The following is a 16,011-nucleotide window of genomic DNA, read 5'->3' on the forward strand; positions in this document are numbered from 1 at the left end:
GCTACCTGCCTCCTCCCCTGACTCGCTCAGCCATCATCACCACACTCCCTGTTCTTCCTCATTCTGCTCTTCTGCCTGCTGCAAAGCACTGAGAGAGACAGTAACTCCTGATCTGCATGTGGCTAGAAAGCAGCTGCTCCTCTGTGTTTTCCAGAGCAAGATGCTACGGGAAACACTTCTTGGCATTTTGGGTATAAAGCGCTTCAGTTCCTCCTGCCACTTGGAAAGCCTGTGAGCAGTGGTCTTGAGAGTCCCCCAGATGTAGCATTGCAGCTGGCTGAGCACGTTTCTCTCTCTCTCCTCAGAATACCTCTGTTTCTCTCACTCCACTCCCCCAGCCCATTTCAAAAGAGAGTTCTGAGTTTCAGTGGCTTGAAAACAGGAAGTAGGGGGACTTGAGGTAGTTCACAGTTATAATTTTCCTGCTTCGCTGCCTGCTTTACTCACCATCTGAAATTAGGGACATATTTCTTCCTTTACTGACCCAGTTACATTAACCCAGAGCCTGTATTTCTTGCTTTGCAAGATCCAGCACTGACCAAACAACAAAGACATGTATGTGTAAGCAGGCCGCTGATTTAGTTCTTCCATACAAGGGCTTCTTAGAAAAAGCTGATGTATGTGTCCTTTAGGCAGTTGCATTGCTTGCTTTCAACTGCTTGCTTGTTTTGTTTCGATTGCAGGGTGACCATGTATGATTACCAAGCAATGTGCAAAGTACCCTACCACCACCACAGCGGTGCCCAGCCTCTGCTCAGCGTACGTACCTGTCTGCATGCAGCCTTCTATGGGCTTGGCTGTGGAGGCTTTCTCTTCTTAAGACATCTCCCACAGCTTGATGTAGCACGTTCCCCAAAAGAGTTTAGCAGATTTTTGCTATCAAGTGGTGGGAATGTCCAGACTCATCATAAGGAATATTTCTAAGGCAGTGATGGCCACTGACAGTGGTTTCCAATTTGGCTCTCTTGGCATATAGGATCTCACTGAAAATCAGAAACACCAGGGACAGGACAGGAACTAGACTATGCCAGACATCTCCTAAAAGCCAAGGAACCAGCTTGCTGCTGAAATGAACAGAAATGATTTTACAGGACATGGTTTTACTCAGCAGTTCAGAAAGAGGAGTTGCACTCTGAGCATCTGAGAGAAAGCTGTCAGCCTTTCAGGGAAGCTTTTCAGAGTGGGCTTAGGGCAACAGAGACAGGTTAAAGCAGCTGAGAAATGCTGATAGCCCAGGGGACAAACTATCAGAGTGAATAGTTTTGCCAGTACCCAAATGCACCTTCTCTTTCAGATGATATAAACTAATAATCTAATCCCACTCTACCTTGCTAACCTGTCCTCAAACAGGCAGAACTGAGTAATGAACACTCAGGCTACTTCAAACTAGTTGAAGCAATCCTAAACAAGCTGTATTTATTACTGTCATGACTGGGGTTTTGATACTTTAAAATGTGGTGTTCTGGAAATACTTCTTACAGCATGACATTGTAATTTATTTCTAGTAAAAGAATTTTCAGCAAAATTTTACTTTTTAACAATATGCTACATTTTAACAACGTGTCTGGTTTGCAATGGCTGTACATCAGCTGGATAGATGAAAATACTGTGAGGGTAGTGAAAATATTTGCTTGGTCATTGCTATTATCCTCCAATTTTGATTACTGAAAGAAATGTCACAAAGTATGAGCTGCCAAAAATGAGGTGAACTGGGAAGAGAATAAAAAGGAGAGCATTCTGCCTCCATCTCTCATTGTCCCTTCTTAGGAAATCCCTTGAAAAGGAAGAAAGCAAGAAAAGTCCATTTTTCATGTACATTCATAAAAACTCAGCCAAATTCCCAACCATCTGTACATTTTACTCTTTGTTGACTTTCTCTGGCTGAAGATAAGTCAGTTAGCAGTAATGGAACATTATCTTATGTCCTATGACTGCTGCATGTGTTTTGGATTTGAGGATAAGGGTATGATTATGAGAGGGAGAGATGAAAATTAGACATGGTTACCATGAAGAAAAGAAGCAGCAGGATCCTCTGCAGATGAATTGTCCCTGGGACAATGCTGGATTTCCAATTTGTAGCTGAAAAGCAAGAAGATGATAGAAGTCATGCCATCTTGAGAAAAAGCTGGATGAAAGCACAGTTAAGCATAATCAATCAGTGACAGATGATACTAAATCCTGGGCAATGCTGTCACTTGTCCCAGAAACACCACTTGCTAACAGAACACAAAAGCACCCTAAACTGGTGGTGTCCCATTTAGCTGTGTTTCTCTCCTGCTCTGAGCTTTCAAGGTCATCCATACTGGAGAGAAATCATCAAGCAATTACATCTTCAAAGTCCTTCATACATTTGTGATAAACTCCCTGACCCTGACAGGGAGGGGGTGAGAAGATATTATTAGTAGCAAGGCAGCTCTGCTGGCTTTTGATGTATTTTGGACATTTTCCAGTGGTGCCCAGACCTTGAATTTCCAGCCTGTCTTCAAGAGCTCTGATCAGTGGAGGGAACTGGTCTGAAACATGGGGTCCTGCATAACAATTCTAAGCTCTCTGACCAGGTCCTTACGGTATTTCTCATTTCTTCTTTTGTTCTCCAGCCAATTTATGCCTTTCTAGCTGCAGTGAAATGGCTGATAAGTGATTTCCTCATGTGAGTACCAAAAGACTGGGGTGTTTGGGAGGCTCAGTCCAGTGGGGGCAAGAGCTGACAAAGCTGCAAGCAGAGGTGCCTGCGTAGGGCATTGCTCTCAGCCTTCTCCTGACATTCAGCTCAGCGCCTTGTTCCTGGGAGACAGAAAGCTATTACTATTCCCATTTTGAGAGGCAGAGGCCTGTAGCAGGTCTGGGATTTACCTGAAGTCACTCAGTACAAAGTGGCAGAGTCAGAAATAGGACTCAGGTCTCCTGGGGCCTCATGCAGATCCTTGATGCTGAGTCCTCTTGCCTGTCTCCTTTGCCTGTGATGAGTGAATGCACACCTTCATTTCGCAGGGGCGAAGTCTGAAGGAAGGAAGCCAGGGAGCTCAGGTCTGAGTGACAGGCAAGGGAGGAGAGGGGGGAGACCTTGAATGAAGCTCTGGATTCGAGCTCACCAAACTGCTGGGGAAAATTGGAGTTCAAGCTCAATTTAGGATGAAAATACCACTTCTCAGCTTGCTGGGTGTGCAAAAGGAAAAGTGTGGAAAAAATCCAGCTCCGAGGGCTTGAGCATATCGGTACAGAATAATTTAATGTGATGTGCAGCTACCTCCCAGTAGCCAGAGTACGGGCTCCCTGATGGCCATCCGTGCCTCAGATGGATCTCACTGTGGCTGAATCCCCTCCCAGGATAAAACCCATTTAGATATTCCCCAGTACACATCCCATGATACAGAGCCACACAGTATCATGTGGAGAGGGAAAAAAAAAAGAATAAATTAAAAAAAAAACAAACCCAACTCAGACTTCCACTGCCAACAGATTTGTAGTAAACATTTAAGAACTGATACTCATCGGGCAATGGGGCCATCTCCCTGACACCTGCACCCTTCCAGGCTGCTGAAAAAGCATCCTCTGTTTTTGCTCTTTTGACAGCTTCCTTTTGGAGTTTAGCATGAGTAGCTTCTGGCACTCAGACAACTTGGCAGATGGTGAGTACACAAGAGTCCAGCAGCCCCATAGAACATGAGTGCTACAGCCACTGGTGGCAGAAGAAGCTGTATGGGGAAGCCTGGCCCCGTGCGAGGAGCCAGCCATCTGCCCTGCCACTTCTCCCTCCACAGGCACTGGAATCCAGCTTTCAGGTCCCACCACCACCCCGTTTCCCCCTGTTTCCATGCCCATTTCAGGCTGCCACAGCACCAGAGCAGTGAGGGTGAGGTGTGTGTGGCTTTCCTCAAGGTAACTGGGGCAGGGGGAGGCTCTTCTTTCTGAGGACCCCCATCCTACTTGCATAGGATAAGAGAGACCATCAGCTGCAAAGGCAGGAGGTGACCCAAAGGGAAAGGAGAGGAGTGCTCTGCATGCCATGCAGGTGCCGTTATTACACCCTCACTGTTCAGCACTAAAGGTGTTTTAATGGACAGTGGTAACTTCCCTGCTAACTGTGAGGCTGTCTTCTGCACTGAACTCTCGTGGCATAACGGGGAAAAAGTATTTTTTAGAAAGCAGAATTCCCTTCCAGTCAGATAACCAGCCCAGTGTCTGGGTACTGTGTATGTGCCACTCACCTCCTCCAAAGATGATCACCAGAGATGGTGGTAGAAGTTGCAGCTATCCTCTATGTAGGCTGCTGCTTAACATGCATCAGGAATGGCCCTGTGCAGAAGTTGGTGAGGAAGAGTCAGATGCAAGTGCAGTACTTGTGGCAGTGCAAGAGCGACTGCTCTTTTTGGAGGACAGACCAACCTGCTGTTCCTGCAGGGAGCTGCTGTGGATGCTCAGTGGCTGCATAGTTTGGTTTAGTCTTTGCTTGAAGAGATGGGAGGGAAAAGGGAGGGGGTTCTCACTGCTGTCCTGCTCATCACCAGTTCCTTTTGTGCCTTCTTCATCTCTTTCCTGCATCACCTCCATGGCTGCTGTGTGCAAATTCATCTCTTCACTGCTCTGCCATCATATGAAACTGTCATGTTGCTCCATCATCATTGTATGTATGTCACGCGAATTGTCCAGCCAAAGCTGTCTTCCATCACTGTAAGTAAAACTACTTAACAGCAAAAAGAGGAGGATTTAGCTAGAAACCCCAGCTAGGAAAGGCTTCTTTTAGACAATGGGGACCTTGCAGAAAGAGGTGACAGACAAGGCAGTGCCGGGCTCTATTGCCCTGCACTGAAAAGAAGCAAGTGATTCTGTTCCTTGTTTAGCTGGCAATTGAAGGTCTGTCACTGAGAAGTCAGTAAAGGAAGGGGCACACCAGCCTCCTCAGGGACTGCGGGTACAGACAACACCATCACTACGGTGTAGATGGGCACATGGCCCACGTACCATGGCATGTCCTTCACTTTGGTTCCCAGCTGCCCCATTCTTTTCACTTACTACACCAAACCAAAGACCGATCCATGCCCTATTTCAGGAAAAACTATATGGGTCTCATAGACTTCAGTTATTAAGAGGCAACTTAAGTCTTCTTTTCCACACCCCACGGCTTAGCTCCTTCTGATGAACCCCAGCCCAGCCCCAGGATAATGCACAACTACTTTCAGGCAGTTCAGCTCGATAAGTATATGCTCTAGCTCATAAATCCACTCCTACAGGCAAGTTAGAAATCCCTCCAAGACACAGTCCAGACTGTGGCTGTGTTTGTATCTTCCTGCTTCCATATCTAGCTTGTATTTGCCGATTTGCTCTCTGCCCAGTAAGACATATGTGTGAGACAGAGATAGAGAAATAGAGACAGTTGGAATGTGTCTCACTGTAAGAAGAAGAGGAAGCAAAAGAGTGTCTGGGGGTGGGGGAGGGAATAGCGGGGTGGAAGAATACTACTGGGGCTGGAAGAAATGGATTGCACATGTTGTTGAGAAGGGGCTGTAGATTTTTGCCAGAGATGTTAACGTTTCCTTGACTGCATGCCAAGGCTGGTGTATGCAAAAAATATGAAGAGAAGGAGACATTTTGTGAGAGAGAAATTGAGCACACATTTATTCAGGGATATAGGTAGAGGAATTAATGGCCAGGGACCTAATGCTCACCCTTGCCTGACTGTGCACCTCTAGCTCTGCAGCGCTGAGCCTGTTTCTGCTTCCCAAGTTCTCTTGCTTTCTGGGAAGGCAGGCCTTGCTGTTGGAATACGGGCATGATGTATTCAGACTGCACTCATCATGCAAATTGGCTTTTCAGAGGTGGTAAGAAGACATGTTTGCTGCCATGGATTTTTCACTGCTCTCAGCATCTCATTCCTCTTTGTGTCTGTAAGGTCTTCTGCTTTTATGGACATTCAGCACAGGTTTGAAAGCTTTTAATTAAGCCAAAACCACTTCCGACCAAGGAATGCAGCCTAGAAAGGACTATTTCTATAATTGTGTAGCTCACTAAAGTTTCTTTTTTGACTGCACAGTAATATACACAAAGGATATTTTGCAAGTTAATCGATTAAATTCTCTGGTTTGTATTTGTAACTAAGTAGCAGACTTTCTCTGGTGTCCCAGAGTAAATCCACTGGCTTGGGTTTGTGATTTATGTTGGTGGGAAAGAGTTCACGGTCCGGGCTGTATAGTTCATAACACAGCGTGGCAGCTGCCTTTGCTACTCAGAAGGATTGGTTGCCAAACGTCTTACAAAGTCTTTCTGGCAGTGCAGATGATAGCAACGACAGCCTGGAATTAACTCACTCTTTGCTATAAAGTTTGCAATTTGCTATCAGCTCCTCTGGCTGTTTACTAATCCCTGACCACCAGGCTCTTGGAGCACTGATAACGTTTTGATGTCCAGCATGTGCATGCAGAGGCTCAGCCCAGGCGTTTTGCTGATGATGTACGTGCTACTGGGCTTCTCTGAACTTCTCAATACTGCTGCAGCTGCATTGCTTCCAAGCAAATTAAGTGGCAGGAGGCTTAAGCATAATCTCTGTCATAGGTCTTGTCTCTGCGCAGAAGTTAGAAGATTTTAAAGGGGCTTCTTTTCATTTAGCCTGTGCCAAGAAACTGATTGAAGACAGTCTATGCAGGGGACTTGTGCCAATTTAGCTGAGTTTAAAAATATAACTTGGTGCACATGATGGAGTTAACACAGATCAAGACAAATTGCAGATGGTCATGAAAGACTCAAACAGAAATGCAACTTCTGTGCATGACTTAGGCCATACTGCCAGTGGCAAAAGCGCCCCTGAAGGGACTAACCCACTCCCCATTACTTACCTCTAGACACACAGGCTGCTCCTGCGAGAGCCACCATGGCAGGGCTCAGTCCAGGATTACTGCTCAAGTGTTGCCTCTCTAGAGCTGTGTCCAGAGCTGAGGCATAGCTCTTGCCCATGTGTGCGGGTCAGGCCAGCAAGGAGTGCTGCAAATCCAGGGGTAACACAATGGGACATTGATGGTTTGTGGCTGGGGGACCAGTGTGTGGTCTTACCACAAGCATGTCCCTAAGAAGGTCGGTCCCTGGCCCAGACTACAGTAGCTTGGCCCCCTGTTTCAGAGTTTGTTTTCCCAGCCACTAGCACAGTGAATTAAGGCTGAAGGAAAGGGCTCCCACTCAGTTCCTCACACTTCTTTCGTCCATCAGGGACCAGCCTGGAGCTGGTCTGACATGGAAAGCATTTGTGGCTTCTCTCCTTCCAGCCTAAATGGATATTCTGCATGTTTCATCAGAAATGTCTAAGCCTTTGAAATTCATCTCAGTAACAGGCCTTCTGCTGCTCATCCCGAATATCCTCAGGACTGTCCATCCCTATGACAGGTACTAGACAGAGGTTTTCTCCATTAGCAAAAATGGGAGAGGCTTTTCCATGCTTCTGCAGTGTGGGTTTGCAGAGAGGGACAGTGAGTAGTGGCAGAGCACAGCCAGGCAGCTCCTGGCTGCCAGACCCTGAAACAACGAGCTCAGTTGATTAATTTAGCGTGAATCCAGGGTGAATACAGAACAAGGCATGATGCTGAAATCAAGCCCTGTGTGCTTTTGGATCTGTGCAAAATGAACCTAACCGTGATACCAAAAGGTGGGGCCTGCAGTCTGGGAGGACTTAAGTAGGAGGCTGCCCTGAAGGTAACATTTTGGGGGAGTTCAGAAAGCACAAGGCACAACTACTGGGGGCTCTGTACCGCAGGGAGGTGTTTCAGTCTCCATCATATTCACCTAGGAAGTCATTAAAGAGGAGATTGGGCTGCAGCTCCTGCCTCTTAATGGATGTCTCGTGTTGCTGGATCACAATGGTGGGGAGAAAAAATCAGAGAAAATCATCCAGCTTTTCTCTGTCTCATGTAATCCCATTGTTTAGACAGCAGGCTCTGCAAGGGAGTGCCTGACTCTTTCTGTGTGCTCTGGCAGTGCAGGGACAGAGGAGACCATAGCTCTCAGTGAGGGTTTTACAGTGATGCAAATTACCCATCAGAATCACAGTTCTCCTCTCGCTGCCTTCTCACCTCACATTCACTGATTAAAACCCATGCTGCTGCATTTTCCATAAATCTTTAGCACCGCTCCTGCAAGGGTTAAGCTGGTCACCCTCTACATCAGGACTCTGTCCTGCCCGTCCCCTGGCAGGGCTGCCTGCAGAAGCTCTATGGGGCGAGTCTTTTGTGCTCAGACCCAAAGCTAATGTAGAAACCACTTCTCATACTTGTTGCCTGAGCAGCAACCACCTCTGCTCTAGCAAAAAAAGCCTCACATTTCCGTCAGTGGCATCCCCCTGTGTGTTACAGAGGCAGGAGCTGGCTTTGCTAGCTCAAACTGCAGAAAATAATTGCCAGGAAGGCCCAGAGCAGTAGTTGGAGGCAAGGCAGACTTTGCTGATCTCCTAGAAAGAATGCTCTTGCTTCTCAAGGGAGGCTCGGGAAGGCAGTTCAGCTCCCCCTCATCCCCAAATTAGTTTGGGAGTCCCACAAAGTGTGTGTGACTGATGAGTGATGGAGCAGCTGCTCCCTGCCTCTGCGGTGGATGGCTCCCTCCAGGAGCCAGCACTGTGCATTAGCTGGGTCTCTGCTGGTCCTTGAGAGCCATTGCCTCTTTCCCTGTGGGCTCAGGCCAGATCTGTTTGCTGGCAGTGTTTTCTTTTTAATGTGACACATATTCAACCCTCAGATTCCAGCTGTGGGCTCGCTCTATCATGTCAGAGGGCTCAGGAACGATCAGTGGTTGATGGAGAGCTCCACCACGGACTTACAGGGTCCCTGCAAGGGCACTTCTCTCAGCACTGGCACTGAGGACCGCCCAGTTGCAGCTTTGAATGTTTAAAGAAGTGTATGAACCAGGGCTGGGTTAGGCAAGAGGGTCTCACCGCTGGTTTGGTAGACACCCCCTCCTTCGAACACAGGGTTACCAGTGCCTAAATGCCCCTGCCTAACTGGTCACAGGGCTTCCCGGGGTGCTGTGGCCTCTGCAGTCCCATGGCTGTGGCTTCAGCAGGGCAGGGCTCAGACTTCCTTGGGGGAGGTAAGTGGGAATATTGGGCTCATTTCTTACATAGGCCGGTTTTCCCACACCACCTAGTGGGAGCAGGGCTCACTGCCTGACTGCGTTCCGCAGCATCTCCTTCCCCTTCTCTGGAAGGCACCTGCTCTTGGACACTTGTCAGGGAGGGGAAACTCAGGACTATTCCAACCTATATCACCAGTCTTACATGCTTCTGTCACAGTGCAGACAGCTCCTGGACAGTCCTCTGCCCTTGCTTTCTCACCTTGTATCCTTACCATCGCAGCTCACAAGCACAAGAAGCACGACATCTTGCAGCCCTGTGACACTGAGTACCCCGTTTTCGTGTACGAGCCGGCCATCAAGGAGACCAATGGGCTGATAGAGTGTGGAGACTGCCAAAAGTAAGAGCTGTGGCTTCCCTTTCATTTGAGGTTCCCCAGATCATGATCCTTGTTGCAGAGCCCACGGGTGACGACAGCAACATGAGGAGAGTCACCTGCTTGCTGTGCCCATAGCATGGCCACCACTGCATCCACAGCTCTGGCCACAGAGCAGAGCTAAACAGCCACGCTGGACAATGAGGGGGTGAAGTGATCAGGTTACTGGTTCACAGTTAAAGAGGAAAAAGCTAAAAACATCAGTTAATAAGCAGAGGTGGCTGTAGAATGAGGGGGAAAGCATTTAAGTATGTATATATATATACATATATATGTGTCTTTCCATTCCACAGATTTCAGAAAGGAACTTTGTCTGTTTTTTCACATTTCTGGCAACAGTTTTCTCCTTAGAAATTTTTCCTTTTTTGCAGTGCTTTCAGCTTTCCTTTTACTTTATTCTCTCCCTTTCCTGTTTTTCTACCAAAAAAAAAAAAGGAGAAAAAAATATTGGGCTAAAGGAAGTGTTAAACTAAAAGAAATTAAATCACAGGTAGACCTTTTTATTTTCTGGTTTCATTTTAAGAGAATGAACAGTCCAAACTAACAGAAAAGTCATTGTGAAAAGAGGCTGGTTTTGAGCGGATGCTGTCAGCAATCACATGCAGAAGGATGAATTTCCACTGGTCCAGCTTTTCCTAACATGAGATGTCCAAACAGAGCTGACTGGAATCCCTCTTAACAAAAAAGCCAACAGTCTCACCTAGTCTGACTTCAGCCTTGGATTAACTGCAGGAAAGACTTAAAGGTTAGGAAAACAGCCATGGAAAACCAGGCCTTGCCAAACATTGTTGTAGAAGAGGTGACCACAAGGTACCGAGTAGGTGCAAAAAGCTGTGGGCAGATCCAGAGGAGCCGGGTGCTCCAAACTGACCTGTTTGTGTGTTATGCTTCTGCTGCACTGATCTGCAACACCAACACAGGCTGGGGCTGATCTCTACTTGCTAGAGGCAGCACCTCAACTGTGCCAGCAGCAGCAGCAGAGTCCTGCTTGGCTCCTCTGTAGTTATAGGCAAAGTTGCAGCATCTGGATGCTGGGTACATCTCTTGTGCAGGTGTTTGGGAGCAACACAAACCCTGACACAGGTTCTGAGGAGCATTAACCAGTGGCCTGCTTGGTCATGAAGGTTTTCCTGTTCATATTTGGCAATCCCAGGTGGTTCCCAGGGGAGCTGGGTGCTCCACCTTGGGTAAACATCAGCTTGGTGCATGGGGCACTTGTAGCCTGGTTACTGAATGTGTGTGTGGGTGAAGGCTGTCTTCAGCCAGGAATACTAATGAAATAGTTGAAGCATGTCACATTCAACACCTCTAAATGTGAGTAAGGAAATCCCTGGAGGCTAGAGGGCAGCAAGGCTAAGTGGTGACTGACCAGGCAGGCAGGGCCATCTGCAGCACAGCCAGGTTTGTTGGTGCAGCAGGCACAGCCTCACAAACCTGTATTTCTCATCCAGAAGCCCTCCCTCTTGGCTGAGAGGCGGTGAGCACACAGAGCCCCATTCTGGCTGCAGCATCACCCGTGCCACCAGCACAAGCACACCGAGCCTGATGCACTTGGCCTTCCCTGTGCCCAGTGGCAGCACAGCCTGCTGGCCCGCAGTGGAGGATGACAGCATGGGCAGCTGAGCCTGGCTTTGTGCTGGCAGAGGGCAGGCAATGCCTGCAGGGCACCAGGTGGTGGGTGAGCTGCCCAGACACGTACAGCACCTTGCGGTGACACCCGCGTGCGCACGCTTGGACACGCACCCCCTCTGCCACTCCATGTGCTCACCCAGGGTGACGCAGAGGTGCATGTGCCCGTGTGCAAGCTCACAGTCACACGCAGCCACGTGAGCACAGGGACACAGCTGAGCTGTGCACACACACTCGTGCACAGAACCCTGTCAGCACACGGCTGGAACACGTGCCTGACCTCATCCTGCTCAGCCCACACGAGCCCTCCAACGCCTGCAGGAGCAGGGCAGCAGCACTGCCACAAGCCCTCACGTGCACATCCTTGGGAAAACACTGGGATCTAGAGACATCCCCACCGGCACATGCCTGTGCTTGTCACCAGCCCTGTTCCATAGCCTGCTTGTCTGACAGGCAGGAGAAATCGTGGCTGCAAAGTGAAGATGTATGCTTTTCGTGACAGTAGGCAAGAACAAGCACCAGTCCCATCACACAGACATAACGTGATGCTACTGGGATCCTCCATTTCTCACCCCAGTAACAGGAAATTTAGCAAAACTCTGTTCCTTGCAGGAACACTTAGTACATAGATCTTTGCATTGTAAAAGTATATGCATAAACATACATTGAATGGACACTGGCACATCTCCAGATGAAACCAGGCCTTCTCTGGTGTTATCTGCAGTTAAATGCTAATGAGGAATCATTTAAATGCTAAATGTTGACCCATTTGGGGAGGGTTTGTGTTGGGTTTTGCCTCGTATTTTTGATTGGGGTTTGGGTTTAATTTTGGCTTTTGTACCTAGCACGGAGCTGCAAATCTGAGACAATTTGGAGCTTCCTGAGGCAAAAAAAAAAGGTGTACTAACACTACTGTATACAGCTGCTTGCTGTGTCTTTCCCACTTTCTACTGACATCCCGTTTCCTGTTTTCTTTGTGTTTCTTTGCTGTGGGCCAGGTGATGCCGCTCTGGCACTGCAGTGGGAGGGATGTACCTTCTCCAACCTGCTCTTTCCTTGCAGGATGTTTGTGGCGCAGCAGATCATCAGCAGTAACCTGCTGCTCCTTGTCACAGATGCTGTTTGCGACTGCAGTATCTTCCCACCCGTCCTGCTGGATGTGAAAGAGGTCAAATATATCCTTCAATGTGTGTGCAGCTGGGGCACTGAGCTCCACAGGTCCCTTCATCTCCATGTTTGGTAGGGTGGAAAATGTGCTCCCAGGGCAGTCACCACGGGTGTGGGGCAGCTGGGGAGAGATATGGAGCAGGTAGGGTTGCAGTGTAGTGGAGAGGAGGTATCGGTTCTGCCTTCCATACCCTCAAAGGGAAGCCAGCTTCCACTGGCCAGGCTGTCGGATACACTGTGTGAGGATGAGGGTTGGAAAAGCCAGAGGAAAGGATCAACGGTGGGATGGGTGCAGCTGGGCTAGCTCCCCAGCACTGCTCCCATAACTCATCCCTGTCCGGTCCTCATCCCTTGCTCTTCATAAGGGCAGTGACACTGTGCAGCTTGTTACCACTTTCAGCTGTGGGTCCTTCCTTGCCACCTTCTCGAGCTTGGCGATGTCTCCAGCCCATGCGAGGCAACCTGCCCTTCCCGTGTCCTCCGCGCTCTGTCTCCCAGGCCACTGTGCAGTTAGACCGAGATGACTTACATCAGGGCCCCATGGCTCTGTGCGGTGCTCATCGCCCTTCCCCTGCCTGCCGCTGCGTGTCCTTAACAGCCTCGCACATAACGCTTCAGTGAAGTGTGAACGGATGCGGTCCCAGAAGCTGCGGCGGCGGCCGGACACGTGCCACGCATTCCATCCTGAGGTACTGCAGGGCAGCGTGGGAGGGACAGCACGCCCTGGCTGGGCTTCACCATGGGCATGGTGGTCTGCTCTTGCACCCCTGCGCTGTGTGTATCATGTGCCCACCTGTTGACTGGACACAGACACGGCCCTGTGACTCCTCAAGGGGTTCCAAGCCCCTGAGTCAGGCTAATGGTACCTGGGAAGGCCCCGAGCTCAGACACCACAGGGTTACTGGGTTTCTTTGGGGGTTTCACCTGTTGGAAGAGCGCTGATTCCTGGAACCAGCCCTTGCAGCCTGGGCTTGGTGCAGGCAGGCAGCTCTCCTCCCTGCTGGCTGGCAGCAGTTTGGTCCAGGCACCTTCGCACAGTGCCAGGAGCCAGGAGCAGGCACAAGGAGCTGCTTGCAGGAAGGGGACTCTGGAAGGAGCTGCAGGGGGGACGTACATGTGGGAGCACATACTGCTGCAGCCTCCGAGGCTGAAGGATGGGTTTCAGGGTGTGGGGCAGAGCATGGTGAAAGCCAAGGAAGCAAATGTCTTCCTAGCCCACAGGAATCAAACCAGTCCCTTCCTTTGCCCGTAGTGATCCTTCCTTTCAGATATAGGCACTGCTTCCCCTTCCAAAGACAAGCTGCATGCTCCCTTTCCTCTGCCAGCAGCCACCCTGGCTGTAAGCACACTGACACCTTCTCTCCTGTCTCCCAGGAAAACGCCCAAGACTGCGGTGGCACTGCTGAGATCTCCGTCTCACCAACGCTGCTCTTCCTGCCCCTGGTGCTGCTCCTGCGGTGACGCTGCCTGCACACACCTTACACAGCAGAGATCCGGGGAAAGGGGGCTGCCACTGGCCGGAATGGCAGGAAGGGAGGACATGGGGGCTCAGGCTGTTCTGTGATACCCGTTGCAACAAACTGGGGACTTGAAGTGTTAACAGTGCAGTGCAGCACATCCTGTGTTCTTCACCACATGGTCCAGCATGGTGCCAGCGGTGGAAGCTGCTGCATCCTCAAAAGCCCATGGTAACAGTCCTGAGTGAGGACCAGCAGGCTCAGCTCCCAGCACTCCACCTCCTGAGCTGCTCCTCCCAGACACCAGCTCACAGCCAGGATGGCCAGGGTTGTCAGCATGGCTGGCATGCCACCATCACCCTGCCTCCCACAGAACCACTTTGGGGTATAGAGGGCTCTGTGGAGCAGATCTGGCCATAGAGGAGCAAGAGGGGCAGGGGACACTGTCTGCCTGTCCCACAGTGGGCACCACCAGGATTTGGAGCATCCTGGTCTGGAGCAGCCCAGGCATAGCCCTCCCAGAACAAGGCCTTTGGTGGTCCTAGGAGGGAGGCAGCATCTCCTGGGCTTGGTGTGGCCTTCAGCCAGGACCACAGGGGAGGACATAGCACCTAACCTGAACTGCAGTACTTAACATGTAACTAGGTGAAGGAAAGTAGCACAGCTTGGCTAGTTAGCTTCAGCTACGCCAGCTCTGCTGAGGAGATCCCTCCTGACACTGCTGGCACAGCATCCAGAGTCTTGCCCAGATGTGGACTTAACCTCTGGGAAGGGGTTATGGATGACCCACCAAAAGTGGAGGTATGTTTACCACTGCCTGTTAGTTCACTGCAGAAGCGGCTAAGAAATGGGCACTTTTCCCCTTGCAGCAGCACTGCCCTGCTCATAGAAGCAGCCCCTGCCCAGCTGGTGCTGTCACAGAGCTTTACAGACACATGGGGAGCACCCATTTTTTCTCTTTTTGTATGAACTGCTCCATACCATCTTACTAAAAACAAATATATGGCATATTCTAAATAGATACTTAGGCTTCAGCGTGTCATGTTTGGTGCTAATCACAGCCCTACACCATATCCCTTCACCAAACTCATGGGGACATTGTACAGGTGGAGGGACGCAAACACTGCAGAAATGGTGGCCTGGCTAGGAGGGATGTGCCAGCAACTCATGGGGATACCAAGAAATGCTCCTGGTTGCTGTGCCACTGTTTTTACTGGAACTTTGGGACCTCTGACCATGGAGCGCACACTGTGAACTAGTCAACTGCACCCCACAGACCACAGCTCTGTCACCTCTGGGGCAGGGTAGGAGTCCTGGTGCTGGCAGGGTGATGTGGATGTACATGATCGAGGACCACCACCATCAGTGGTAGGGATGCCACAGCCAATGGCTACAGATGGAAACAGGGTCTCACCCTGAGCTCTGCATCATCCCCATCTGTAGTCACTCCAGCACCAATGAGTACACACTGTGTTTGCTCAAAGGGAGCAGGCTATCAGGCCAGCAAAGCAGAGCCTTGCCTTGGCCTCCTCTGCCAGGTCTGCCACTTTGGAAACCACCTGCGCCCCTCTGGGCCTCCTGAGAGGTGTGTAGCTCATCTAACTGAGCTGCTGCCTCCTCGGGGCAAGTGCCACCCGACACTCAGGGGACCAGTCACAACCAGGTCCTGGTGGGAACCTTCCAGGATGTTACAGCTCCCGCTGTGGCGGGTTTTGCTTCACTGAAGGCAGTGTTACGGCAAGGAAGAGAGGAGCAACTGCAGTACTGGAAGCTATTCTGGACACGGTTTCCAGGCTTCAGATGCAGTGACCTTATCAGAGCCAGAAGCAGCCAAAGAAGATGAAGACAGCGTGGAAGGAAAAGGGGCTGCTGTCAAGTCTGAGGAGTCAAGAGCTGCTCGCAGACGGAGGAGCCACCGGCTCAGGGCATGCCCAACTGGCTGGCACAGCTCCCGCAGCTCCATGCACATGCCCTTGGTGCTGCCCTCCTAGGGCAGCACTCTCAAGGGTGACCTCCCTGTCAGAAAGGATTAGCAGTCCCATCTCCACTCGGCTAAAAAGAGATACAGAAATACACGGTGACCTCCTGCCTATGAATCATGTTTGATTTCAGGTGCATTAAACCCACGATGAACATGGTCCTGTAAAGAGACCTGCACTGAGAGAGTAAAGACATGAGCTATACCTGGCTTAGTTGACATAGCAAGTTTGTGCCTCAGATGTAACTGAAGGGAATAGGATAGGTGTGAGAACTGGATTACTTTTTTAACCAAAAAA

The 16,011-nt window shown here is 50.0% G+C and overlaps 1 protein-coding gene across 1 annotated transcript in view; it reads left to right on the plus strand.

Annotated features, from left to right (window-relative positions):
• The window catches only part of CACNA2D4 (calcium voltage-gated channel auxiliary subunit alpha2delta 4), a 128,687-nt gene extending 113,485 nt beyond the window's left edge, over nucleotides 1-15,202 (plus strand). The window contains exons 32-38 of the mRNA XM_061444683.1: nucleotides 684-759; nucleotides 2,598-2,650; nucleotides 3,574-3,629; nucleotides 9,329-9,446; nucleotides 12,174-12,286; nucleotides 12,885-12,967; nucleotides 13,653-15,202. Of these exons, the coding sequence (XP_061300667.1) occupies nucleotides 684-759; nucleotides 2,598-2,650; nucleotides 3,574-3,629; nucleotides 9,329-9,446; nucleotides 12,174-12,286; nucleotides 12,885-12,967; nucleotides 13,653-13,739 (586 nt within the window). The 3' untranslated portion in view covers nucleotides 13,740-15,202. The remainder of the gene's footprint in view (nucleotides 1-683; nucleotides 760-2,597; nucleotides 2,651-3,573; nucleotides 3,630-9,328; nucleotides 9,447-12,173; nucleotides 12,287-12,884; nucleotides 12,968-13,652) is intronic.
• Nucleotides 15,203-16,011: the final 809 nt, after the last annotated feature.

Source organism: Pezoporus flaviventris, unplaced genomic scaffold (genome assembly GCF_033815535.1).
Source record: "Pezoporus flaviventris isolate CSIRO_AGI_PZ_B2104156 unplaced genomic scaffold, CSIRO_AGI_Pfla_v1 ptg000002l, whole genome shotgun sequence".
Lineage (NCBI taxonomy): Eukaryota > Metazoa > Chordata > Aves > Psittaciformes > Psittacidae > Pezoporus > Pezoporus flaviventris.